This window comes from Vipera ursinii, assembly GCF_947247035.1.
Source record: "Vipera ursinii genome assembly, chromosome: 1".
Classification (NCBI taxonomy): domain Eukaryota; kingdom Metazoa; phylum Chordata; class Lepidosauria; order Squamata; family Viperidae; genus Vipera; species Vipera ursinii.
Genome location: NC_139512.1, coordinates 302,292,807 through 302,320,106, shown reverse-complemented (window position 1 = coordinate 302,320,106; position 27,300 = coordinate 302,292,807). Strand labels below are relative to the sequence as shown.

At 39.7% G+C, this 27,300-nt stretch overlaps 1 protein-coding gene across 1 annotated transcript; it reads left to right on the top strand.

Moving 5' to 3' along the window:
* The first annotated feature begins 2,430 nt into the window (after positions 1 to 2,430).
* LOC310632848 (ankyrin repeat domain-containing protein 9-like) lies at positions 2,431 to 4,424 on the top strand. Its single transcript, XM_083350309.1, has one exon. The coding sequence runs from the start codon at positions 3,142 to 3,144 to the stop codon at positions 4,249 to 4,251; it is 1,110 nt and encodes a 369-aa protein (XP_083206435.1). The 5' UTR covers positions 2,431 to 3,141; the 3' UTR covers positions 4,252 to 4,424.
* The last annotated feature ends 22,876 nt before the right edge of the window (positions 4,425 to 27,300 follow it).

Genomic DNA, 27,300 nt, shown 5'->3' with positions numbered 1-27,300 from the left:
ATCCATTTATGTTTTGTTACCATGAGACAGAGAACTCCAGCTGCATTAAAGTAATATTAAGCATCATGATATATATTTAAGCACCCTGGAAAATCCAGTGATAGGTACTTAGGCCAGTTTGCCTATGAAATTTCTTTCAGCTGGTGTGAATTATCTGTGGATGATCAGAAAATTAGTTTGAACTGTTTGAAAGAGTACTCAAGTTGATTTGAGATTTATAAATAGAGAATACCAATTCAGACTACTGGTCTATTGACCTAGATAAGAGTTTTCTAAATTAGCAGAATCATATAGAATAATCCCTGTTATAAGGGATCACAAGGCATCCACTTCATAAAGCTACTGAGAACCTAGTTTTCTAGGAAAAGGAATAAAATAGGAAAAAATAAAATAAGAAAACAATTCAGTAGAGTTGTACTCCTCAGTTATTAGCAAATAGTTGTGTACTGGCAGTCAGGATTCTATTTGTGCTGGAGCAGAAACTTGCAAAGGGATTTATTTAAATATATGCCTTCCACAGCACAAATGGGCTTGTGACAGCCAACCAACAATGCCCTCTTGTTTTGTTAAGTGCATTTTGTTGCCTCTGAGCCCATTATAGAAGCCAAATATAATATGCCATGGGCTAGTTTTGAATTGTAAAGCAAGATCCAGGAACATCTAGTATGTTGACATATGATCACGTGATCATTCTCTCTCGTTCTAGCCTTGGATATGAGAAACAAAAGCTGGCAATGTATAGGGAAAACTGTAGGTAACGATGTATCTAATTTGAAACCTTTTCAGTTTTTAGTATAGAAGGTGGGGGAGCATGACTCTAAGCTGAAGATTTTTGACTTTGCCTATACCTTGTATGAACTGGAGAATTATTATCCTTTCCACCATATATACTAGATATTTGGTGTTAGAAACAAAGGAATTCATTCTTGGCTGAAGCTATCATATCTGTTATAGAAGTCTAGATTACTATTAAGTTGCAACAAAGAGCTAGAGAAAACTCTTGTAATGTTACACAAGGAAACATATGGGCAAACCTTATACACAATAAAAAAATTGAGTAAAAAGAGAAAAATAGGTGGAACTTAAAGGGAAAAATTGGGCAGAATTAGTTGAAAACAGCTATTCTTTTCCTTGATTATAAAGTGCCATCAATGCAGTAATCATAAACTAGGCAGATTCCAGCAAACAGTAGTGGACAGGGCGGGGCGGTGTGCTGTGGGTTCACGAAGAGTCAGACACAGCTTTGTGACTAAACAACAACAAATATTATTTTCCTTTATTATTTTTTTACTAAAGCAATGGAACATAATCCATAAAGCATAGAACAGTCTATTTAAAGAAGGATGAAAACCATTGTAATGAAAGGAAGACACTCTTGGATAGTTGAATTTGCTGAATCTGGCATGCTGCATTCTACACTACATAGCAAGAACAGCCGAAAAACCTATGTGGTTTCTATAAATTGGCTTGTTATAATTTCTTTTACAGTTGATGCCACTCACTTTAATTAGCTTACTACTTTGCAGGAGGCAGATTTTGTGAGCAGACTTTTCCACTTGCACTGAAGGTTTTCCAAGCTTATTTCTCATCTGCATCTTCATAGTGACTCTGCTCTGCAAAACAGAGGTTGTCTCCTTTCCACTGGTGGAGAGTAACCACAATAGACAATCTGTTTGAAAAATGCATGAAAAACGCTGTTACTCCATGAAAATGTTGTCATGTATGCTTTGTGATGAAGATTTTTTATGTTGGGTATTAAAGTATTGTAGTTTATAGTATCACACAATTAAACTTAGCTCCTTTCAGTGTTGTATAACACTGAGAAAAGAGGAGGCAAGGAGTAACTATAAGGAGTAACTAAAATATTTTTTATATATTTCTAAATTTCAACAAGCCAATAGAAGTTACAGATGAGAAAAATGATGAATGCTCTGATTCTGTTCTCCCCACCCCCAGACATTAAACCAGTTTCTTTTTTCTATATTTATGTTCAATAGTCTTCAAACTTACTTTGGATTTTTTTTTATTTCAATGTGAAAGTTCCCTTCCTATATACAATATCCCCACAATAAACCAGCACAATCTAGCAGAAATAAGCAACTTTCTAAGTTAGTGCTCACTTAAAAGAAAGAAAAGGAGCTCTTGAGGTCTTCAAGGAGTCTCTCTCTCTCTCTCTCTCTCTCTCTCTCTCTCTCTCTCTCTCTCTCTCTCTGTGTGTGTGTGTGTGTGTGTGTGTGTGTGTGTGTGTTCAGTTGTGTAGTGGTGGCAAAAGAGGGCAAGGCAGGAACACTTTTTGGCAGCTTTTAGAGGTACAAAATAAACACCCCAATTCTACACTTTGAAGAAAAGAAAGCAATCAGAAATCATGGCACAAAACTCAATGGTTTTGCCACCCAATTTTGGTTGTGCCAACTAGGGGGAACTAGAGGACCAATAAAACAACTGCTGGAAAACCTGTCCTGGTTCTAGTGGCAAAAATCAGTCATATGGTTTTCTACCATTCTAAGGCAGAAAATATACAAAGTATAGGCTAACCTGTAAAGCAAGTTAATTCAAAAAAATGAAACAATGAAAAACTCATAAACTCTCTTTCAAATCCAGGAAGACCCAGAATGTTAGCCTTGCTTAACAGCCCCACTTTGCACCTTACCCTTACACCACATCACAAAAATCTTAATTCTATTGGCTACTTCAATCACTTTTTAAAGATTTGCATATCCCATTGCCCAGAACAGCAGAATTTTCTTAGACCCACAGCCACTGTAGCCAGATGTAGGCGAGCTTTACGCTGTGGGGCTATTATTCAAAGCCTGTCAGGCTAAGACTGGAAGTTTAAATTTCAGTTAACTAGGCTGGATCATTAAGAGACCAAATTATCATGGACATTCTGTAGGGAGCATCTAAATGGTTTTTATTTCAAAGAGAATCATAATCCTCTCTAAACACATTCCTCTAATCTGATTTCTTTATCTGTTTTTCAAAATAAATACATAAGTAAATAAATCACAATGGTTGGCATTCTGTTAATCTGGTGGAGAGCTGCTTTAACATGCTGCTTGCTTGCACATCAGTGGTTAAATGAGCTGGCGGGATTGTGCTTACCTCAACAAAATCACCGCAGCGAGAAAGAGAAAGCACTGAATGGTTGGAGATGAGCAGCCCCCGTCAGAAAAGAGCTATGCATTCTGGCTGGTGCAGTCCAGAGGAAGCTGCTGCAATGACAGCCTGAAGGTGCAGCAGCCTCTGGATTCTGCTTTGAAACTGAAAGCCAGCCTTCTGTTGCACAGAGAATTGTTATTGCTGCGACTATTGTTGTGCTTATTCGTTTTTTGCACAAAAGAGACTGCTCCTCGAAATATGGCCAGTGGCAATGCGTCCAGCTTACAGGATGCCCAGAACAGGCGTTGCAAGTTTCTATCTTATATGTTCTATCAGTCTGTCCGAGATCACAAGCCTGTGTGGTTGCTAGAGGACATGAGGACAATGGAGTATTTCTACTGGGAAGAGAGTGCTAATATGAGGACATATTCCCCTTCAGAAGCTCTGCTGTATGCTGTGGTGCACAACCATCTGCCTTATGCCCAGTATCTGCTGTCTCATTTTCCGGAGGAGGCTCTCAAAGTTCCTGGAGAGCATTTTTGCTATTGTCCATCCTCTGCTCCTCATTTAGCAATGGCTGTAACCTATGACAGGAGGGACATCCTGGGGCTGATCATCAGCATTGCACACAAGCTGCCTAGCCTGAACTCTTACATCAATAGGACCGGCTGCTTTCATCTTGAAGATGGCAAGACCCCTCTGCATCTTGCCTGTGAGCTCCTGAGATCAGAGACTGTTCTCATCTTGCTAGGAAATGGAGCTTCTCCTCGGATAGAAGACAACAAAGGGCTCACTCCACTGGATGTCATCTTGGAACAGATGTGGGATTCCAAAGTCAACGTGGCTTCCAAAAAACTCTGCCTTGACTACCTCTTGCTCTTCATGCCTAGCCCCCGCTTTAAGCTGCAGAAGGTCTTGCGGGAACATCCTGAACCCTGGGCAGTGCTGCTTGGAGAGGACAGGTTCAACAGCCTGGTGGGGAACACACCTGCAACTTTATACCTGCAAGCTATGCAAACTATCCTCCAGATTCTCCCACCTTCTCATTTCCCTAAAAGCATCCAGGAACTACCTATACCTCAGGCACTAAAGCCCCTGCCTTGCATGGGCAAACAGCATCTGGCAAAAAATGGGGTAAACAATTTTCCATGATCTACTCTTTTTTCAGGATTAAAATCAAAGATAAGTGATCAGCTAGGATTTTCAATGATGTGAGAGGTATAATTTTATTTATGCTGAATGAAACTAGTTTGGGGTCAATCATAAGGATTGCTGCCTGTGAAATTTTGAAGTTAAGACATGTATTTATCCTGGGTACCACTGAAAATCCTACTAATAAGATTTGTGAAATGCTATTGCTGTTGTTCTTGTTATTATTTCAATGGATTGCAAGCATTGAACTTTTGAAAGGAAAAAAAAACTATTTTGTTTTATGCATGTGAAAGATTAAAATTACCTGAGCTGTTTCCCTTTTGCATTTTGCCTATTGAAATCTGGGTAGTACCATGATGCCAATTGCTAATACTTAGATAAATTATCCCAGTTTTAAAAAGGCAGGGTAGCCACTGGGCATTATGTGGACTCAGACTCCTGTATGATGCACTGGTGCTGTGATTTAATTCTCCTGTGGGAGGATCCCAGGTTTTGTGTTTCCACCATGTCGTTTCCCCCAAGGAACATATGAGACTGAGCCAAAGACTCGTCTGTTTCCTTATAAACCAGCAGTTATCATTTAACCAGGAAAACAGTAGTCCTCAATCTGCAGTGATAAGGAATCCCTTTGCTGCAGGTTACTATTGTAACCCTAATGAAATCTTGGACTGTTAAATAAAAATTGCTTGGAATCTTTATTTTGGAAAGGCTGAGAGGATTTAGGAGCACATAGTCAGAATGTCTGTTGGAAGCTGAGTGCTGTGGAAGGCCCACTGTGGTTCATCAGGAGTGGAAATTGCAAGTCATAGTGATTTCTTTTCCACTATAGATGCCCGCTTCAGGAGCCAGGCTATGTTTGGTTGCTTCATTACATTAAAGCAATGCATAACCCAACTTTGTTTGTCTCTGTGTGTGTTTTGGGGGAGGGATGATCAGATATAGTTCTCTGCTAGTCAATTTAAATTGTTCAGCCTGCAGCAGAATGCAAGAGATTTGCTTGAATCTTTATGCTATGTTGTGCTCTAGCTGTGCTAATCAAGGAATGCTTAGCAAGTGAAGCCTTGGGAATGATCATCTGACGGGCTTTATTACAATGAAAAATGTTTCACTAGCATGTTTGCTTAAATATCTTGCTCCCCTCTCTATGGTATTCTCATTCCAGTTTGTTGCTTTAGTCACTGAGGTGCCATAGTTAAGAAGTGTCCTTCATGAGGTTCTATACCATCAGTATGCATTAGTTTTTGCAAGTATGGCCTGGAACAGAGTTTCTCAGCCTCAGCAATTTTAAGATGGGTGGACTATAACTTTCAGAATTTCCCCAACCCTAACTTTGGCTGGGGAATTCCAGAAGTTGAAGTCCACGCATCTGAAATTTGCTGATGCTAGAATAATCCTGACTTTATATCTTTATATAAAGATATATATTGTCATGGTTCTGATAGTTCTCTTTCCAAAGAATTATAACTTTATAAAGCTAGTGAGATGTTCACATTTTAGATTGGCCACATGTCCTTCTTTGCAGAAGCCTGTCCTTTTAAAAAGCCCCCCCCCCCAAAAAAAATAGACTTCTTAAGTTCTCTCAGTTCCAGATCCATTTAAAAGAGAAAAAAAATCAGAGGGCCGATTTAAAAACTATCCATTCTATTAGGTATAGCTTTCCATTGATATTTTGATTACCAAGATGATAATGCTAATACATTTAAAACATTCTACTGCTTGCCAATAGTTGCTCTCTCTCTCTCTCTCTCTCTCTCTCTCTCTCACACACACACACACACACACACACAGAGAGAGAGAGAGAGAGAGAGAGAGAGAGAGAGAGAGAGAGAGAGAGAGAGAGAGAGTTTAGTTTAGTTTTATTCGATTTTTATACTGCCCTTCTCCCGAAGGACTCAGGGTGAGAGAGAGAGAGCAACTATTGGCAAGCAGTAGAATGCTTTAAATGTATTAGCATTATCATCTTGGTAATCAAAATATCAATGGGAAAGTATGGCTAAAATGTATATTGCTAAGAAATTTTTGCCATCCACCTGCTAAAGGAACATAAATAACTTTTAAAAAAGTTATTAAGCACTATTTTCTTTTACACAATATTTTCATAACATCCCATGGTCTTCCCTAGTACAACACGATTCTCAAGGTTGCCTTGGAGTTTCCAGCTTTAATTTAAAGATTATTTTTTTGTCAAAGCCACTATAGCATAGAGACTTAAAGTGTCAGCCAACCACACCCTCCCACCCATACGTGCAGATACACGTTAGAATAAAACAATGTAAAGTTACAGGTAAAAATACTTGAGAACATTTCAATGCTAGAACTTGACATTGTACCATATCTCTCAGAGGCATCAGATCTCAGTCAATATTTCTAAGTTAATCTTCAAAATTCTCTTTAATGTCTTGTTTCCAAATAGAAAGGGAGTATCTTCTGCCAAACATTTCTTTTCTATATTTGTTTTACAGAACTAATACCAGGTAATATTATAGGGTCTCCCCTAAGCAACACACTGTCACATTGGCAATTTGCCCTTGATCTGGAATATTTTCCTTTCCTGCAAGAAATAATAATGATACTGTAAATAATAATAATAATGAAGAAAAAGGCTTCTGCAAATGCCTGCTCAAAAATACTGCATAGAATTCATCAACATCTCCAGCCAAAGCTCCTATTTACCTTGTAAGTCATGGAAAGGGTTTCCTGCCTCATCAGGGAATTGGACTAGATGACCTCCAAGATCCCTTCCATCTGTGTTCTTGTTCTTGTTGAGCCACTCATCATTCCAAAGATGCACCTACCACTTTTGAATTTGTCACGAGAACTCCACAAAAATTCAGGCTAGCCAATCTGGACATTTCTTATTTTAATGATACTCAAGATTTTTCAGGAATTTCTCCACAATAATCCATACTAATGGCTATCACAAAGCCATCTGGGAACTTCTGGATGGGGTCACCAATTTATCAGAAAAATACAATTTCCTATCTATTTAATACACCTTGATGGGCAGAAATCAGCAAGTGAAGTTTTTGAGCCATATAGAGTTAAACATTATTATGAGTGCGCACTCCTATTTCAGAAAATGAAAAATTGGAGAGGTTGCACAATTCACCACTGGGTGGATTCCCTTAAACTAGTTCTCGGGAACTCACAGATGCATTTTTTTTCTTTTCCAAAAGGCAACTGGACTGTTGTTTTTTTTTTCCTTGAGGAAGGAAAAAATAGCCCAGCTGCCTTTTGAAGAAAGAAAGAAAAAAAAAAGCATCTTTGAGACAATTATGACCTGGATGACTGAGAATCATTCAGTCCATGGGACGTTTGGGGTGTCAATTCTGTGGTTTTATTTGTTACACACATATATGGATACAAATACGTACATGCCGTTCATTCACGGAAGGCCACAACAATTAGTTGTTTCTTTTCACTATACTTGTTTCAGCGTCTCTTGACTTGGAATTGTAATACAGACATATATATGCCTAAACTACTTAGACTCGGGAGAAATTTCATAGTTAGATGAGAATCTTTATTGCAAGTAAGAAATGAAGCCAAATGAACCAAAGGATCTTCCACGGCTGCCCCCTGGTGCTTGCCCCAGCGCGTCAAATCCATGGTTTTCTCTTTTTACTTTTCCCATAAATCAGAGAACTCTGTGTGGCCTTTGGTGGCCCTGAAACTGTAATTGTCTGTATGTATAACTGTCAACTCTGGCCAAAGAATGACCAGCTTCCCACTTACTTCTCACAAATATTGGCCTATATAAGGTTGGTGAAATATTCACAATTCTCTATCTTCTGGCTCCATCTCATTACATTATCATTCATAAAGATGATCTCATCTAGCCCCTGTTAAATATAGTATATGTGACTCTTTTACAAATCAAGTCTGACTTTAACCATGATTTATGAAAAACAACTATCATGTTAGCTGAGAGAGTCTTATTTGCATATGAAGATATTTGTGGCTATAATAACAAATGAACATTGCCACTAACCAAAAGCTTGGATATCTGATGCATGTAACAACTTTCCCAAAGGATCAATTTCAAATCCTCCTATTGATAATCAACTGCAATATTGCTTGCAGTTACTGACAACCAGTTTCTGAGGTTGTGTTGTATGCCTTTCTCCCTTCTCCTCCCTTTTTGCAGTGGACTAGGTATAGTAATACGAGCATCAATTTGGAAAAGTTTGAAATATCAGTCTAAGTCTGTCTAAATCTAAGACTTATACGAAGAAATTATTTGTTTCTGTTTTACTCTGTTCACACAATACACTTACTTGGATCTCTAAGAGGATTTATACGTTGTGGGAATATTAAAAAAATAGTCACTTGATCCAGTGAACTGATCCACAGGGGGTTAAATTTAATGCTGAGCTGATCCAAACATATAAAGGATTAAAGTAATGCCACTCAGTGAGTCATGTTGTGGAAACACCCAACTCCATGACATGATATATTTTGTGTACATAATCTTCCAGGAAAAAGAGCTGGCAAGAAAGAACAATTGAAAAATCAAGGCTATTTATTTCTAAATTTCTTAAAACCTTGATGCAATGGCCAAGATGTGTCAACTCTGCTGATGGCTTCACAATGACAAAGATGCTAGTAATGGTGTGAAGGTTGGCCGGTAGTGTCTTGATACAAGAGCTCAAGAGATAATGGACACTTTCTGAAAAAATGAATGGGAGTTCTGGGTTTCCCAAAATTTGATTTTAACTTCAGGAGTTTGTCTGGACTAGTGTCGGGGCAAGCAGTCAGATCTTCTCATGAAGGGCCCAAGTCAATAACTTTATTGTGTTCTTTCTATAATAGAAGAATCTCCCCAGAATTTAATTTAATTTAATTTAATAATATTTCTATACCGCCCTTCTCCCTGAGGACTCAGGGCGGTTCACAGGGCAAGAATAAAATACAAAGTTACAAATATTAAAAGGAAATTAAATAATTGCCCGATTTTAAAAACAATTGATATGTTACAATTATAAAACCCCAAAGATACAATAATAAAAATACAAGAATAAAAAACCCCACCAATCCCCCATCAGGCTAGGCCAGCTTGTGCAAACAAAAATGTCTTCAGATCGCGACGAAAGGAGCGAAGATCGGGTGCCATCCGGAGCTCTACCGGTAACTGATTCCATAGTTCCGGAGCGCCCACAGAGAAGGATCTCCCCCTGGGGGCCACCAATTGACATTCTCTGATCGGTGGCACCCTGAGGAGACCCTCTCTGTGGGAACGCACAGGGCGCAGGGAGATTGATGCCGGCAGCAGGTGTTCCCTGAGGTACTCCGGACCCCTGCTTGTCTTCTCTTGGGAACAAACCAGTGATGGGATTCAAATATGTGAACAACCAGTTCTCTGTGTGGATGCTGCTTCCGGAAGTCCATTTTGGGCCTGGGCAACAAAAAATTAGCTACTGGTTCTGCCAAAGTGGTGCAAACCGGCTGAATCCCACCACTGGAACAAACAGGTAAAGTTTCATGGGACTTGTCAGTGGGTGGGAGGGGGAAGGGTCAAGTTTATGCCACTTGCAACTGCTCAAAAACTCAAGGCTAGTTCCCAACTTGATTCCTCCTGCTTGGCTGGCTGGGAGTTTACCAACAGTTAGTTGACAGTTATGGGAACTTTTTGTAGCACATTGTCCTTAAATTTTCTTTCAAGATTGTACTACCTCATTTTCTAAACCACATACATTTGGTAACTCAAATTCAAAATGTGGGTTGAAATTTCCCATTCACAATTAATACTTGTTCAAGTTGTAAAATGTAATCCTATTCCAATAGCTGACCCTTTTTCAGCTCTGCATTGGCAACCCTGCATATCCAGGAGCTGTGTTTATATTGACAAATTTTGATTTTGCTAAATAAAATAAAAGTAGATAAATCTACTTACCACTGATTGTAGCTGTCTTTCAAAGAAAAAGCCATATTTTGTAACTAAGACTTCTCTTAATATTTCCTCTTCCTCCCTCTCCCATTTATAATGAAAATAATCTTTTCCTTCATTGTATATTGGACATGCCAAATAAAGAGAAATGTAGCTATATTTAAATAATAAATGAATGGGATATACTTTAAAGTTGCTTATATTTTTTACACATTGTATTGTACCTCCAGAATAAACATAGTCTGTTTAAACTTGTCCACTGAACTGTCTTTGAGTTTTATTATCCACTGAATTTAAAATTTGTGTTCATTGCTTTTCCTGTTGTTATTTTTATTTCCATGCTTTCAGCTCTTTTTCATTATTGGAAAACATAATGGTATTTTCTTGGGAGGGGGGATCATTATCAATGAGCTATAATTTCCAGATTAAGGTTATGAGAGTTCCAGCAAAATAAATAGATTGCATTTTCATTTCTAATTGAAAATGAGAGAGCTGTAGCTCAGTAGTGGAGAACATTTCAGTTTTCTTCATTAAAAATCACATTTCAGAGTATGACATAAAGATATCACATTCAATACTAGATACTTGCTGTTTAAAGTTAAAGAGGAAACATGCATCTTCAATGCAAATTAAGGTACGATATTGAGATTTCAAATAATGTTATTTATTTCATTCCTGGGGCTCCTTCTTTATGTTATTTCTGGTCAAACTGTTTCCTCCAGCTGCTTTTCAGGGTAAACTAGTATCTTAAAACTATATGCAGTTCACCAATAATCACTTCTTGTTTCCAAGGGGAACCCAACAGTATAGAGTACGAATTGGTCCTTGTAGGAAAATAATGCTATCTAGTCATTATCTGGATTTTTGTAACTCAGATATCACAACTCTGCTTCAAATATTTAAGCACTGAAAAATCAGTACTTAAAAAAGCCCTTATATCTAATGGCATATGCCATAAAGTATACTGGCCTAGCCTGGCTGTCCTTCTGCTAGTGTGACTCAGCCACTGGAATGAGTGAAAGGAAGGAAAGAATCTCACCTCTGACCTCGAAGGGCAGCTGTGCTGTCACAAGGCTTGATGATGGCACCAGAGGGCAGTGTTTTCAATGTTAAGCAAAAATCAAGGACATGGGGCCACCACCTCAAACTGACAGGAGAAAAGTTCAAAAGTATTGTTAGAAAGTATTAATGACTTCCAGTGCTTTTTTTGTAAAATAAAAAGGTGCCGGAACTCACACATGTCATACAACCCGCCTTGCCTACCCTACAAGGTTCCATCCAAAAAAGGTGCTGGAACTCCGTTCTGAGCGTTTTATGACAAAAAAAAGCCCTGATGACTTCACAGAAAAAGTAGTGGAAGCTTAGAACCAATTTTCAGCAGAGGGCTTTTTCTCCTGTCAGCTTTCTATATTTCTTTGTTTATATGAACTGACCTGGCTGGTAATCAGGGCTGGTATGGTGAGATATTCCATTGGTCCTGGCTGGCGTATAGGTGTTGAGAACTGGAACCCGGAGGAAGGGGGCATACTGCCAGTCTAACCTAAAAACTGGGGAGGGAGGGAGGGAGGAGAGAGAGAGAGAGAGAGAGAGAGAGAGAGAGAGAGAGAGAGAGAGAGAGAGAGAGAGAGAGAGAGGAGTAGAGTGAAAAAGTCTATGCATGGATGCATGGAGATGGAGTTGAACAAAATAGGTGGGGGGAAAATTGGAAATAGAAATGTCCAGAGCAGTTGTTGGTTCCTGGTCAGGATGGAGAATGATCTATGAGGCTTCCCTGATGAAGGGAAGACACAGAAGGAAAAGATCTCCACCCAAGAAGAAGGAACCTGGCTAATTGCAGGTGGCAGCTTCACTGAGGACCCTTGAGGAGATTTAAATTGGGCTGTTGGTGCAGAAACCCAGGTTTCTAGGGAAGAACTGGGCAGAAGACCTGAGAGAGGCTCTTTCCCAATGGAGAAGAAGCAGTAAGCATTTGGCTGAGAAGTTCCAGGCAGAGGTCAAGCCATGCCCAGCACATTACAGTCAATTCAAGCCAGTTCCTTTTATTTCACTCTCTCTCTTGTCAAGCCCAGAAACCAGGGAGGGAGATAAAGAGATAGAAGGGGACAGTCTCTGGGAAGGAGACTTAGGAGGAAACCTGACCATGGGTGAATGTCCACTAGTGGGTTGTATATAAAAGGTAAAGGTTCCCCCGCACATGCGTGCTAGTCATTTCCGACTCTAGGGGCCAGTTCTCATCTCCGTTTCAAAGCCAAAGAGCCAGCGCTTGTCTGAGGACGTCTCCATGGTCATGTGGTCGGCATGACTAGACGCGAAAGGCGCACGGAATGCTGTTACCTTCCCACCTTAGTGGTCCCTATTTTTCTACTTGCATTTTTACGTGCTTTCGAACTGCTAGGTTGGCAGAAGCTGGGACAAGTAACAGGCGCTCACTCTGCTACATGGCACTTGGGATTCGACCCACCAAACTGCTGACCTTCTGTTTGACAAGCTCAGTGTCCTAACCCACTGAGCCACCGTGTCCCTTATGTTGTTGTATATACCTGCTCTACATAACATCACTGTTTACAGTAAAAAGCATAAAAGCCTACACTGTTTTGTTTTCCTTTGTCAATTGCCATTCTTGCAAAACAGTACACCTCAAGTTAAGAAAATTAACCCCGTGACACTAGGATATAACTTTCCCCTGCTGAGAGGTTTCAGATGGCTTCCCCCCCCAAAAAAAAATCCATTTCACATATAGGTATGGAGGTGATAAATATGAAATATTTTGAATACATAAATTAGAACTAATGATCATAGTTCAAGAAGGAAATGATGTGATAAGTTTCATGTGAAAATGTATGGGATAATATCCAGGATTGGCATATCACATTGTTAAAAAAATATTCTAAATGTTAGAACATAAGCCAGGGCTCTTCAAACCTGGCCCTTTTATGACTTGTGGACTTCAACTCCCACAATTCCTCAGTTAGAATTGATGACATAAGCAGTGCCCCGCTGGATTGAACCCCTGACTCATCTAGTTCAGCAGACTGTTCTCAAAATGGCCAACCAACTGTCCAAGGAAGCCAACTAGTTTCTCAGCAGATGGTTGTCACAAACATTTGTGTTCCAACAAGGCTGGTAGCCACTGATCCCCATGGCTTTCATGAATTAGTCCAATCTTTTTTAAAGCCAGCCAAGCTGGTAGTCAGTACCATATCTTGTTGTACAGAATTCCATAAGTGAAATATGATGCATAAAACAATTTCTTTTGTCTTTCCTGATTCTTCCAGAACTTAATTCCATTGGGGTAGCCTCTGATTTTAATCTTTGGATCAGAAGAAATATATCCCCATTATCCATTTTATCCACAACACCCATAATTTTGTACACATCAGTCATATCTACCCATATTTCCCTGAAAATAAGACCTGTTCTATATTTTTTTCCTCCAAAAAGGGCAGTAAGTCTTATTTTCAGGGGATGTTTTACCCGCTTACCTCAGGACCACCACAGCCTGGATTCCCATGCCCCGATCCCAGTTGCACTGCTGCCCAACTTCTGTGGCTGCTTGTGACTGCTCACATCAGGACACTACATGGCACGTTGGTCCAGTGCCACTGCTCGCAGCGGGAGACCACATGGCATGTCCTGCTGGTGCTGTTGTTCACGGCAGGACACCACATGGCACATTGTGCCGGTGCTGCCACTTGCGGCAGAATGCTGTGTACACATTGTGCTGTGGCACACAAGAAGCGGCACCAGCACACCATGCCATGTGGCTTCCTGCTGTGTGGTGGTACCAGCGCGATGTGCCATGTGGCTTCCTGCTGCAAGCAGCAGCACTGGCACAATGTGCCACTTGGCTTCCTGATGTGAGTATTGGCACCAGCTCATGGCACATTGTGATCAGCAGCACTAGCATGAAATGCCATATGGTCTCCTATCGCGAGCTGCTGCCAGCAACCAGAAGTGGATGAGGCTGCTGCTGTCGCTGCCTCAAGGCAAGGCAGGTGTCGGAGCACGGGAGGCCTGGCTGCAGAGGCCCTGAGATAAGTGGGTACAGGGCTTGTGGGGTAGCTCCACCCCCACATCCTAGCTTGATTTTTACATGTGCGCCTTGCCCATATTGTAGAACCAGACAGTGGGACGGAGTGGGCGGGATCTTAACTAGGGCTTAATTTGGGGGTAGGGCTTATATTAGGCACACATGTAAAAATAAAGCTAGGTCTTATTTTTGGGATAGGTCTTATTTTTGAAGAAACACAGTACTCATTTGTCTCCTCTCTAGATTAAAGACCTCCAAATACTACATTTTTTCTTCATAGGAAGTTTCTCCAGCCCTTTGATCATCTTAGCTGCCCTGCTCTGAGTCTTTTCTAGCTCTGTTGTATTCTTTTTGAGGTGTAGTGGTCAGAACTGCACACAATATTCCAGATGTGGTCACACAATTATTTATATAAAACATTATAATAACAGCATATCTGTTTTCACTATCATCTCTTATTATTCTTAACCTGATACTGGCCTATTTTACAGCAGATGCATACTGTATCAACACCTTCACTGAACTATTTATCATTATTCAAGATCTCTTTCTTCATAGGTCACTTTGATCCCATTAATTTGCATAAGAAATTAGGATTTGTGCTCCAATGTGTATCAAGTTGAATGGCCTCTGACACTCTGATGTCCTTTTGGAGCTTATTGTTTATTATATGTATTATTATATGCGGCCGGCGTCAACTTCCCTCCGCCCAGTACGCTCCCACAGAGAGGGCCTCCTCAGGGTGCCACCGGTCAAAGAATGTTGACTGGTGGCCCCCAGGGGGAGGGCGTTCTCTGTGGGCACGCCGGATTTATGGAACCATCTTCCGGTCGAGCTCCGGATGGCGCCTGACCTCCGCTCCTTCCAGCCCGATCTCAAAACCTACCTTTTCGAACAAGCTGGCCTGGCCTGATGGGATGGGGTTGGGTTTTATTAATCTGTTTTAACCTACTTTTTAATGTGTTTTAACTTATTCATGGGCATTTTGTTTAATCGTTTTTAATTTTTGTATCTTGTTTTTTAATATGTATTGCCCTGTTCACCGCCCTGAGTCCTTCGGGAGAAGGGCGGTATACAAATAAAATTAATAATAATAATAAAATTATTATTATTATTATTATTATTATTATTATTATTATTATTAATAATAATAATAATAATAATAATAATAATAATTAATAATTGCCTGAACAATTTAATGTCATTAGCCAACTTGATTAGACAGCCCAGTTACAAATAATTTATAAATATGTTTAAAATGCTCCAGTTTTAGGTCAGAACTGTAGTGGGCCCAACTAGTTACATCCTTTCATTTTGAGAAATGACCATTTAGTTCTACTCTTTGATTTGTATTCTGAAGTCAGTTGCTTATCCTGAAAAGGACCTGTCTTTTTAGTATTTTATACTTTATTTTATTCAGGGCTACTAAGATCATTGAGAACAGATCTATGCAGATTATGCCCACAGAGTCACTCTTATCTACCTGTTTATTAACACTCTTGACAGCTGCTGGGAAACTATATCTGCCAAGAATCAGAAGTCTAACAAATTTTGTCTTCTTTTCCTACCAATATAATTTATCAGAAACTGGAAGAAAGAACAAAGGTGTCTCCTCTTCTGGATTTAATTCTCATGAAAAGGGAGGAACTTGCATACCCCATAGGTGGAAAGAAGAACCTGCTTTCCTGCTGGTGGACGCAACTGAGTGCTACAGCAACAGACCTGGAAAATGCCCAATGACATCAATATTGAACCTGACTGGGCACTCAATAACAATAGGTGTATGGTGAGTGTTAATAGAACCCTGCCCCCCCCCCCATATAGGTAAAGGTAAAGGTTCCCCCGCACATGCATGCTAGTCGTTTCCAACTCTAGGGGCCGGTGCTCATCTCCGTTTCAAAGCCGAAGAGCCATGGCTTGTCCGAGCACATCTCTGTGGTCATGTGGCCGGCATGACTAGACACCAAAGGCACACGGAATGCTGTTACCTTCCCACCATAGTGGTCCCTATTTTTCTATTTGCATTTTTATGTGCTTTCGAACTGCTAGGTTGGCAGAAGCTGGGACGAGTAACAGGCGCTCACTCTGTTACGCGGCACTCGGGATTCGACCCGCCAAACTGCCGACCTTCTGATCGACAAGCTCAGCATCCTAACCCATTGAGCCACCGCATCCCTCCCCCCCATTCACACACACAATATTGGCTAATGATTGTCTTTTGATTCACTAGACTTCAATAGGAACCTGTCAGGAGAAACTACAGCCACTTTGGGAAGAGTTCTCCACACTGTTGAAAACTATACGGAAATGGACTTGGTTAGCCTTCACCAACCACAATGCCTGCTTTTTATTTGCCTGCGTAATCTGAAATACAGATGCTGAAAAGACTGATCAATATTTCAACTAAAAAAATGGCACTGCTGCACTGCCATATAACTGATTGTATTAGCTTAATGGAGCAGTTGGATAATGAACATTTGGGTATTGATATATATGTATGTAGTTACTTGTATGCTTCCATTCATTATGTGTATGTATTTAAAATATATAGGTAAACAAGACATTTTAAAACTCCATCAAGTGAACCTCCACGGAATACTTGTGGAAGACTGGGCATAGCAGACCACGAGGGTTGTAACTTGTGGGAATAATTGGTCTTTTATTTACATTTTCTTTCTGAAAGGATTTCTTACTCCATAGGACAGAGGGACTGCATGGCATGGAACATGTTAAACATGATAGCCAACATTACACAAAAATCACCTATTGAGTTAGTAGGATAATTTCCTTATTAATGTGTCCTCTGACCTTGCTGTAAGTTAGAGCTGGCAGATTTCTGAGTGTGTACACAACGTATGGAGGGTCTTCCTTTATTTGGAGCTCGTTAACTTTTCATGACACTTGCTTTTCCTGATGCATCTTATTTCTCAGTCCCTAGAATGTCTCATGAAAATCTAAATATCTGGATGATTACCATTTTTTCTTGCTTCTATTTCAAGTCTCCCCACAAGCAATTCTGTTGATTTTTAAGGACTCTGCTCTGTTACAAGCCAGACAAACTCCAAAGGATAGTTAAATTTGGATATGTGGACCTGCTGCTTATAAATCCCCCTTCCATTTGCCAGGTTTTGGGTTGCTGAATTAGAATTTGCCCTTCTCAAAATTTCTGCATCACATGAAATCTATGCCCATGCTACAGCCAATGCTATTAGGACACTACAAACTGAAGTCTCTTTTGTGTCTCTAATTGATATTCAGAACTGCAAGGCTCTAGACTGTCATGGTTCCAACAGATGAAACTCTTCAAAAGAACTTTGAGGCATTGTTTACCTTAAAGAAGTTTTTTATTCGAGAAACAATGTATCAGCACTACATAGTTGAAACCAAAAACTAAATTCCCCTCCCCTGGATGCACAGTAACAAAGTACAATTCCCTCCTCCAATAAACAGTCATAAATCACATTCCCCAATTAACTTGAAGCTCGGGCTTTCTCCCCAGCTCTCCAGCCAGCCAAAACACTATCAGCTCTGGGCCTAATGTCCTTGGGTTCCCATGGCTAAGTTATTATTGTTTTGACTAGCTGAACTCTCATCCCTATTCGCCCTCCCAGCATCAACTAATTCTAAAAGCAATAGAGAAAATGGCTGCATTTCCATCTGTGGTCAAAGCAAGAACATCTGATGTTAGCAGCGTTGACATAGACTGTTTTTTGGACAGATCAAGGAGGCGTTTGTGTACTCTGTATTTCTGGTTGTTGTGCCTATTACCAGAATCAGTTTTTTTGTAGATTTTTAATGTGCTGTTTTTCATACTATAGTACACTGTATGTTGATGCCTTTTTTCCTTCATTTTTAAAAATTTTATTACTTCATAGTTACCTGGCTTGACATAGTTGAAATTTTAATTTTAATTTTGATTGTTATATTAGGGATTTTTGTTTTGTCATTACTCATAGTACCTGCAGTATTACTCATAATCTCTGCTGCAACTTTTGAGAACTTTCTTCTACAAGAAATCTATTACTTCTTTTCCAAATTGAAACCTGTGTGCATTTGGTCTCTGCTACTGTTGATCCAAATTTCTTAAACTTTGGTTTTCCAACATTTTCTTTTTTGGTGATGCTGAGAGAGTTCATTTTGTTTCAGCCTTTAGCCTCAAAGGGGGAAATGTGGGCCACATAGGATGGACTTTGTGGTATTGTTGTACTTGCTAACAAACATAGTTATTTTGTATTTTAATTTGACTTAGTTTTCTCTCTTTTTAAATGATGTTAATAATTTCACTGATAACTGCTAACATTGTAAACTTCAAGATAAAAAAACTGTCTTTGTTTCCCATATCAGGCCAGCATGGGATATCTGGAGTTTGTCTCCTGAAAAAAGAAAGCTTGTTAGCACTAATTGGTATCAGGTTTGTTTCTCTGTGAACTCCAAACAAACCTATGACTTTCCCCCATCATTAACATCTTAAATTTTACACCCCTACTTTTGTCAGACTTCATTCAAATGGACATATGTGTGGTCACATGTAATATGTTTAATTTCATGTCACCGATTTTCTATGCAAAGGAGGACTTACTTCTGTCCTGTTCCATCAACTTTTCTCTTGTAATTTTCTTTGTTGTGTTAACTATAAAAGGGACCGAGAGCTGGGTCTCAAGGTGGCCTCTTTGAATGAGAGGAATCCTTTTTAATCAGAACATTCTAAATACATCATAATAAAATGATCTTTCTCTCTGGGTCTGTTTCATTGGAAAATAGGCATGCTGAGGCACAAGCCTAGAAGCCATATTTGGCTCTCATTACAGAGATGTCTGCCAGCAAGATGGGGTGGGCTCAGAAAAGTCAAGGTTAGGGCAAAAGCCACCAAAGCCCTGAACCCTTTTTAATGTGTAAGGATTGTGCACTGCACTGCCAAGTCATGGATTCCATCTTGACATTTTTAAATGCCTCACCCCACATTCCTCAATTGTATTTACAACAGGACTTTTAGTTGTTTGGTTTTAAATTACTCCAACCTCGGATAAACTACATAAGAATCAGTCAGTGGAATGTGTGCCCTGAATCTTCAAAAATAAACATCCTTGCTTAGCAACTGTCTTTCAATCTATGTTAAAGTAAGGACATCGCTTTTGAGGTAAGTGGATTTGAACCCTTCCCCAGTCCATATCCAGAATTATTAACCGGCATGGGGAGAAATAGCAAGAAACTTTACATGTAAAGGCTTATGCTCTCTCTCTTTCTCTTCTATATAAAATACAGAATCAATTCTGTGCAAATAGAAGTGGGCAAGAGAGGGACAAAAGCCATATGTGTAACATACGCATACACAAACACACACAGACACAGAAACACACATGCACCAAAATAACACATATTTATATATATATATATAATTTCTCACAATTACTTAATTGTTTCTGGAAGTCCCTAAACTTAAATCTTTGCTTTGTTATATTGATTCCCTCTTTAGGCAACTTAGAAATATTTTCATTTCCTGCTCTTGGTGAACAGAAGGAAGGAAGGAAAAATACTTTGGAAAGTCAGGGTCTTGTCATACTTTTCCAAAGTATTCACCTTGAGACCATATCATTGGGTTGACTCATTTGTTAATACAACAGTTTTATAAATCAAATCAAATCAAATCTCAATGAGTTACAACCCAAAGTTCTCAAGGAACTGGCAGACGTGATCTCAGAACCACTGAGCTATATTTTTCAAAGATCCTGGAGTACTGGGGAACTACCAGAGGACTGGAAGAGAGCTGATGTAGTTCCCATCTTCAAAAAAGGGGAAAAAATAGATCCAGGAAACTACAGACCTATCAGCCCGACTTCAATACCTGGGAAAATTCCGGAAAAGATAATCAAACAATGAATCAGTTTGTCAAAAACAGATCATGCCAGACAAATCTTATTGCATTCTTTGACCAGGTGACAAAATTAGTGGACCAGAGGAATGCTGTAGATATAATTTACTTGGACTTCAGTAAGGCATTTGATAAAGCAGATCACAACCTACTACTTGATAAGATAGAAAAATGTGGGTTAGACAGCATCACCACCAGATGGATTCGTAGCTGGCTGACAGGCCGTACTCAGCATGTGGTCCACAATGGAACTGCATCTACATGGAAGGAAGTGTGTAGTGGGGTGCCCCAGGGCTCTGTTTTGGACCCAGTGCTCTTCAACATCTTCATCAATGATTTGGATGAGGGGATAGATGGGGAACTCATCAGATTTGCAGACGACACCAAGCTGGCAGGAATAGCCAATACTCCAGAAGATAGGCTTAAAATACAGGAGGATCTCGACAGACTCGAATACTGGGTGCTATCTAACAAAATGAAATTCAGTGGTGAAAAAAGTAAGGTTCTACACTTAGGCAGGAAAAATCAAATGCACAGGTATAGTATAGGTGGTACCTTGCTCAATAGCAGTAACTGTGAGAGGGATCTCGGAGTCCTAGTAGAGAATCACTTCAATATGAGCCAGCAGTGTGCTGCAGCTGCCAAAAAAGCCAACACAGTGCTAGGCTGCATTAACAGGGATAGAATCAAGATCACGTGAAGTACTAATACCACTTTATAATGCCTTGGTGAGGCCACATCTGGAATACTGCATCCAGTTTTGGTCACCACGATGTAAAAAAGATGTTGAGACTCTAGAAAGGTTACAGAGAAGGGCAACAAAGATGATTGGAGGACTGGAGGCTAAAACTTATAGGGAACGGTTGCTGGAATTAGGTATGTGTAGTTTAACAAAGAGAAGGGTGAGGGGTGACATGATAGCAGTGTTCCAATATCTCAGGGGCTGCCACAAAGAAGAGGGAATCAAGCTATTCTCCAAAGCACCTGAAAGCAGGACAAGAAGCAACGGAGGGAAACTAGTCAAGGAGAGAAGCAACTTAGAACTAAGGAGAAACTTCCTGACAGTTAGAACAATTAACCAGTGGAACAACCTGCTTCCAGAAGTGGTAAATGCTCCAACACTGGAAGTTTTGAAGAGGAGACTGGACAGCCATTTGCATGAAATGATATAGGGTTTCCTGCCTGAGCAGGGGGTTGGACTAGATGACCTCCAAGGTCCCTTCCAACTTCTTCTTCTTGTTGTTGTTCTTGTTGTTGTTGTTGTTCTTGTTCTTGTTGTTGTTCTTGTTCTTGTTCTTGTTCTTCTTGTTCTTGTTCTTGTTCTTGTTCTTGTTCTTGTTCTTCTTGTTCTTGTTCTTCTTCTTCTGATGATGATGATGACTTGCAACATGACCCTTATTCCAAAACACCTTGCTGGGCTCATTTACTGTTACCATCAATACTCCATATCTAAGTCCTATGACAGTGACACAGTCAGAACATTTCTTAGCAATTATATTAGTAATCGATGCCCTGCACTGCAAAGAAGTGGAAAGGAAAAAAGGAAAAAAAGATTTTTTCCCATGTGGAATTTTTGTAAAATATCAACTTTTGCTTTGTAAAATATTGACCCTTGTAATTGAATCTCTAGCAAAAATAAAGAAAAACTGAGAGGTGGACCATGTTTTAGCCACCAGATGTCATACTTGTTCCATCTTCGATGCAGCACCTAATTCAACAAAAATGGAATATCACAATCCAGTGTAGTATAATTTAAAATATTGCACATAATAATGCATCTTTTAGTATCACAAATGTGTGACAGTACATAGAAAATAGAACTGTTAGATGCATATATAACAATTAGAGAAGCTAATTGTTGAACTACAACATCTTTTATTCTTGAAAAGTCAGTGCTGGTTGTGGATGATGGAAATGGCCAACATACCCTGTAGTTTCTTCTACATTTTAACCTGATATTAAGCTAATTCATTGCTCCAGTATTTTGCTGCTCTATATAATCATTTAATTATTAAAGACTTCTACAGAGTTGTCTAAGCATTCTTTTAACTGAAAGAAAAGAAACAACACAAAATAAATAAATAAATAACCCCCCCCCCAAATCTGCCTGCTTTGAAGTCTAATTAATTGGAACTAAGAAAGTTGCATGGGTTGTGTTGCTGTTGTTAGTTGCGAAGTCATGTCCGACCCATCGCGACCCCATGAACAACGTTCCTCCAGGCCTTCCGGTCCTCTACCATGACTTATGTAGCTACTAGCTATTAGATTTAAAACAACAACTTCACCTTAAAATGAAAGCATGAATCAATTACAATTTATAAATGGCTTCTAAGATGTACTCATCTTATGAACATAAATGAAATAATGCACACACACGTTTTCCAGTGTTGCCTACTTCTCCCCCAATTAGCATTGGTATACAGCAATGGCTCACATTATAAGCCTGACAGATTTTGCAGTGCATTGAATCTCAACATAAGTCTCCATTGCATTGCGGGGTGGGGAAGTGCCACTCCCAAAGCAAAAGGCATGCAATATGGGGAATCTATCTTTTTCAAGGACACAGAAGTGATTGATTTTATGAGAGAATACAACAAGGCTGTAAGTAAGGGGAGGAGATGGTAGAAAAGCAGCAGTGCATTAATTAAAGAAGAAAGTTCAAAGGTAGTACATACAATTAAGTAGGAAAAAAAAGATGAAAACTTATAGCCACTCGATGTCAGACCTGCAATTCACATGCTGGGCCTCATGAGGAAATTCACAACCTTAATTTGCAGTTCTTTAGCTCTGACACCTGGAGAAATGTATATGCCACAGTTTTCTACCTTCAGTGGTGCCAAAATGAATGAGACAAAGAGAGTCAATTCCAATATGAACTAAGAAGGGGACCCTATTAAAGTGGGGACAGAATCTGACTTGTGAAGATTCTATGGGTCAGGTCTCTCCACATCTTTCAATCGCATACTATCTGTTTGAGTTTGTTGTGATTCAGGGTCAGCCTGTGGGTTCGGTAGTTGGGTCGGATGACTCAGAGGAGGAGGAGGAGGGGGGTGTTGAAGAGCTTGATGAGAGCCCCCAGCCAGGCCCCTCCCATCTGGTCACGGCGCAAACCCAGCTGTGTGAGCCTGACAGCGTGGATGAAGATGACCCACAGCTGGCCCTGTTCAAGGACGCCCGACGCAGGAGGCAGTCAATCAGGAGTAAACAGAGGAAGGCAATGGGGCTCCTCGGAAGGAGGCAGAGAGAAGCCACGCCTTGAACTGTATTTAAGGGGGAATGCATGGGAGGGCTGGTTTGCTGAAGGCAACCGCTTGAATAGTTCCTGTTTCATAGCTCCTGTTTCATGGTTGGTGTCTGTTTTATGTTAATAAATTTGGCAGGCTTTATTCCAGCCTCTTGCCATTTGTAAAGGGGTTGTCCCTGCCTTTTCTGCAGGGCCGGTAGCAGGCTGGTACAGAACAGAGTTGTTCTATGCTCTGGCTGATATCAGCTTTGACGGTGTTCTTTGGCAGCCTGGTTTCCTTTTACCGCTAACTCTTCCAAACCTAGCTGCTTTCTCCAGTGAATCTTTTCCGTATGCTTTTGGATAAAAGTAATGAGAAGTAATTCAAGTGTTTGTACATTTTAATTTCCATCCCGCTGTCATCAGAGTTGCACAATTGAGAGATAAACTTACCTAAAACAAATGCATATCAATTATGAATAACTTGTGCAAAAAATAAAGATGGGAGGATGGATGGAGAAATTTTTGAAGAAATGTTGAGAGTAATATTTGATCTATTTGATCTATTCCAACAAATTAATATTTTTTTTAAAAAAATAATTCTATGTAAGTATGAGTTTCTGCACATTATTACATGGAAAGGAGAGGAAGTATAAGAAAAGGGAGAAATAGATCTAGAACTAGATCAGGGGTGCCCACCTTGGCAACTTTAAGACTTGTGGACTTCAACTCCCAGAATTCCCCAGCCAGAAATTAAAATCGCCAAGGTTGGGCACCCCTGAACTAGATAGACTGGATCAGGATCAACTAGATTTGGATCAGGTTGGCATAGATTTTTGTTTCCCTACTTCTATAACTAGTTACTGATGGACCAAGGAGAATTGAAAATAAAGAATATGCTTTTTTGCTAATAAATAAAATAGAGAGAGAAATGCTGAGTTTATGTGGGAACTTTTCCCTTTTTCTTTTCTCCTATCAATATGTGTTAAAAGTCTTCTTTAAATAAGTAACCCTTATGTGTGAATTTCAAATGTTGTTTTCAAATCTGCAGGCTGACTAATGTTACAGACTATTCTCTTCATTTTTCCTGCTATCACTTTGTAGCCTCTACTGCCAACCCCAAATCTGCCCCACCGTTACATCCTCTCTGGTAGTATTTTTCCAAGTTGGCAACCGTAAGATGTGTGGATTTCAACTCCCAGAATTTCCCAGTCAACTTTCTGGGGATCTAAAAGTTACAAACGTAAACATCTTAAAGTTGCCAAGTTGGAAATACACTGCTCTTTTAACAACACAGAAAAACAAAATGACTGCCAGAGACAGAAAATGTTTTAATAGAATATTTGGTTAGTGGATGTCAGCCTTACTAGATAAACTAAGCCATGAAATGAACTCTACATGATGTGTACAATTACTCTCATTGAGACTTTTCATAACAAAATCTTGCAAGTCTGGTTGTGCTGTACTCCATCTTATAGATCAGTGAATTATGAAGGTGTCTGAATGACCCATTGTTATCTAGATGTTGCGGACATAACCAATATTTTAGCCTTGATGGCAGAGTCTGCATATCTCTGTCATGGTGCATATCTCTTTACATTGGCTAAACAAACTTGGAGCTACTCTTTCAAAATGGTTCTTCTTGCAGGATTGTAGGGAGCTTCACTGCAAGCAAGCACTCCTTTGAAAGGAGTCCCTGAATTGCCTCACCATAAATGCCTTCTCTGAGTAGTAGGCTGGTTGCTCTACTTTGCTTTACCTGCCTGAAGTGGCTTCTGTGTGCAGAAAACATTATTTTAGAGGGCAGACTGCTGAGTGGGGCAAATCAGCTTGTAATAGCATTCTGCATCAAAAGTGGAGTGAAACCATGAACCTACATGCCAGCTTCATATATTCCAGTGTCTTGTTAGCCTTTTTAGGAATCAGTTGCTGTAATAGAAAATGGGTCCTCATATTCATAAAATAAGAAGAAAATAAAAGAAATACAGCTTGCATATGTAGAAAAAGCCAGGAATAAAACCTTGGTACATATTACTACCCTCCCTCCATACACTGATTATAGGGCCAGCATTTACCTGCATAGAAGTTATCAGATTCATTTCTTCCTTCTCCACTATCCTGCAACATTCAGCTTCTCCTAATATGTGCTACCACCCATGCTGATGAGGGCATTTGACTGGTACAGATCATTCCTTCTCTCTCTGCCTGTAAACATGTGAATGAGTGAAAAGGTCAAGGATAATGAAAGCTGCTAATTAGAAAGCATCTGGTTATTCAAACTAGCCCCTTCCCTAAAGCATACAATGCTTCCAATGATGTTCATTTTCAACAGAACTTAGCCAATTCTCTGTAATATGATAATAAGTCCAATGTTCATTTGCCAAGTTGTAACAGATGTTTGGGGCTTTGTGATTGGATTCCCTGCAGAAAAGAAATCAGTCACCTTGATTTGGAGTTCATCTGAACTGCAATTGATTTCCTTTTTATTTCAAATGCAGTGTCCCAAGCCAATGCTGCAAGCCTATGTTGCCTTCAGCAGCATCTCAAGAGGCCATACAATACTGTAGGTCAGATTTTCCATTCCATTTAGATATCAGCAATTCTTCCCTTTCCACAATTGTAGGGGGAAAGGAGGAAAGGCAGGAAGGATGGGGTGGTGTGGATTGGCCAAGGGCCTTCCCAACAATCTACAATCCCCAACCCCTGGCCTGTGGATGGGCATCGGGCCGTGGCATGCCAGAAAGCGGGCCGCGCAAACAAGCAAAGCCCCATCCACTGGATACAGGCAGTACATGAAACCACGCCTCTTTCGGTCCGCAGAAAAACCTCTCTCCACAGAACCAGTCCCTGGTGCTCAAAAGGTTGGGGACCTCTGATCTACTGCCTACCTGTAGATCAGTCACCACTTGTAAGAAGGAAACTAAAGGAATTAGAGACCAGGATTGTTCCTTTCAGCATCCCTTTCAGCAAGACTGTGCCCTTAAATTCTGTAGGGCTTAGAAACCTGTCTCCCCTAGTGAAAGAGATCAACTGCTTCCCCACATTTCTCCAGTGATGGAGAGCAAAGCTGTTCCATTTTCATGGGGAAGTTCTGGAAAGACAATGGAAGTTATGGGGATTCAGTCCCAGGAAGGGGAAAGCAGACGCTCTATTTCCATTATCATTCATAACAGGTCAGTAAGACCATCATATTTTGTCATCAAGTCAACAGTCCTTGAGGAATGCATCAAGTTCTTCTGGAAGCCAGATGTAGTCTATGTTGAGATTTTCCAGCACTGCCCTAAGCTCCTAGTGCAGATGTTTCTAGTTGCAGTACTCATCCTTTTCTCCCCAAAAGCATCCTTACTCTGATTTTGTCTTTTGATTCTTGTTCATGACTATTTATTTATTTATTTATTTAGTTACTTAGTTACTTAATAGAGATGCCTTTGGATGTTACCAATGCTTATCTTGAATTCAATATCTTTAGCCAAAATATGCAAAACTGCTTATCTTAAATGTTTATTCCAAATTGCAGAAACTGGAAAAGTTTATGATTAACTGCAAAATGCATTGATTCCTTTCCTGTAGTCATCCAGCCCTATTGGGTCTTGGTACCTCTCAAAAAAGTGGTAGATGTGCCTAACATTTTAAATAAATTAATTTGAGATGTCCTTCTTGTACATTCTTTTTCCTTTCAAGGAAGATTGCATGAAATCATCACTTAGGAGATGACTCTTCTTTCAATTAGATTTGTTGATTAGCAAGAGTTTAGTCATTTCAGAAGAAAAACAATTGCTACAAAGATATTAGAAACTACAGAGTAAACATAATAATTGGATTAGTCTTTGCAATAGTAAACTTTAACAGAATTCAAAATCAAAACAAAACCACTTTAAATATTTATCCCTATTTTGAACACATATTTACACTGCATCAGATTTTAAAGTACATCTCTCAGGTAGTCCAATGAATTCCTAGTTTTTCACAGTACATAAAATGTATTTTCTTTTAGCTCTGTTTCTACAAAAACATTCCAATAAACCTCACAGGATGATTAT

What these genes read in the sequence shown, in the direction of transcription:
- LOC310632848 (XM_083350309.1), top strand. Translation starts at nt 3,142, where the DNA reads ATGGTTGGAGATGAGCAGCCCCCGTCAGAAAAGAGCTATGCATTCTGG.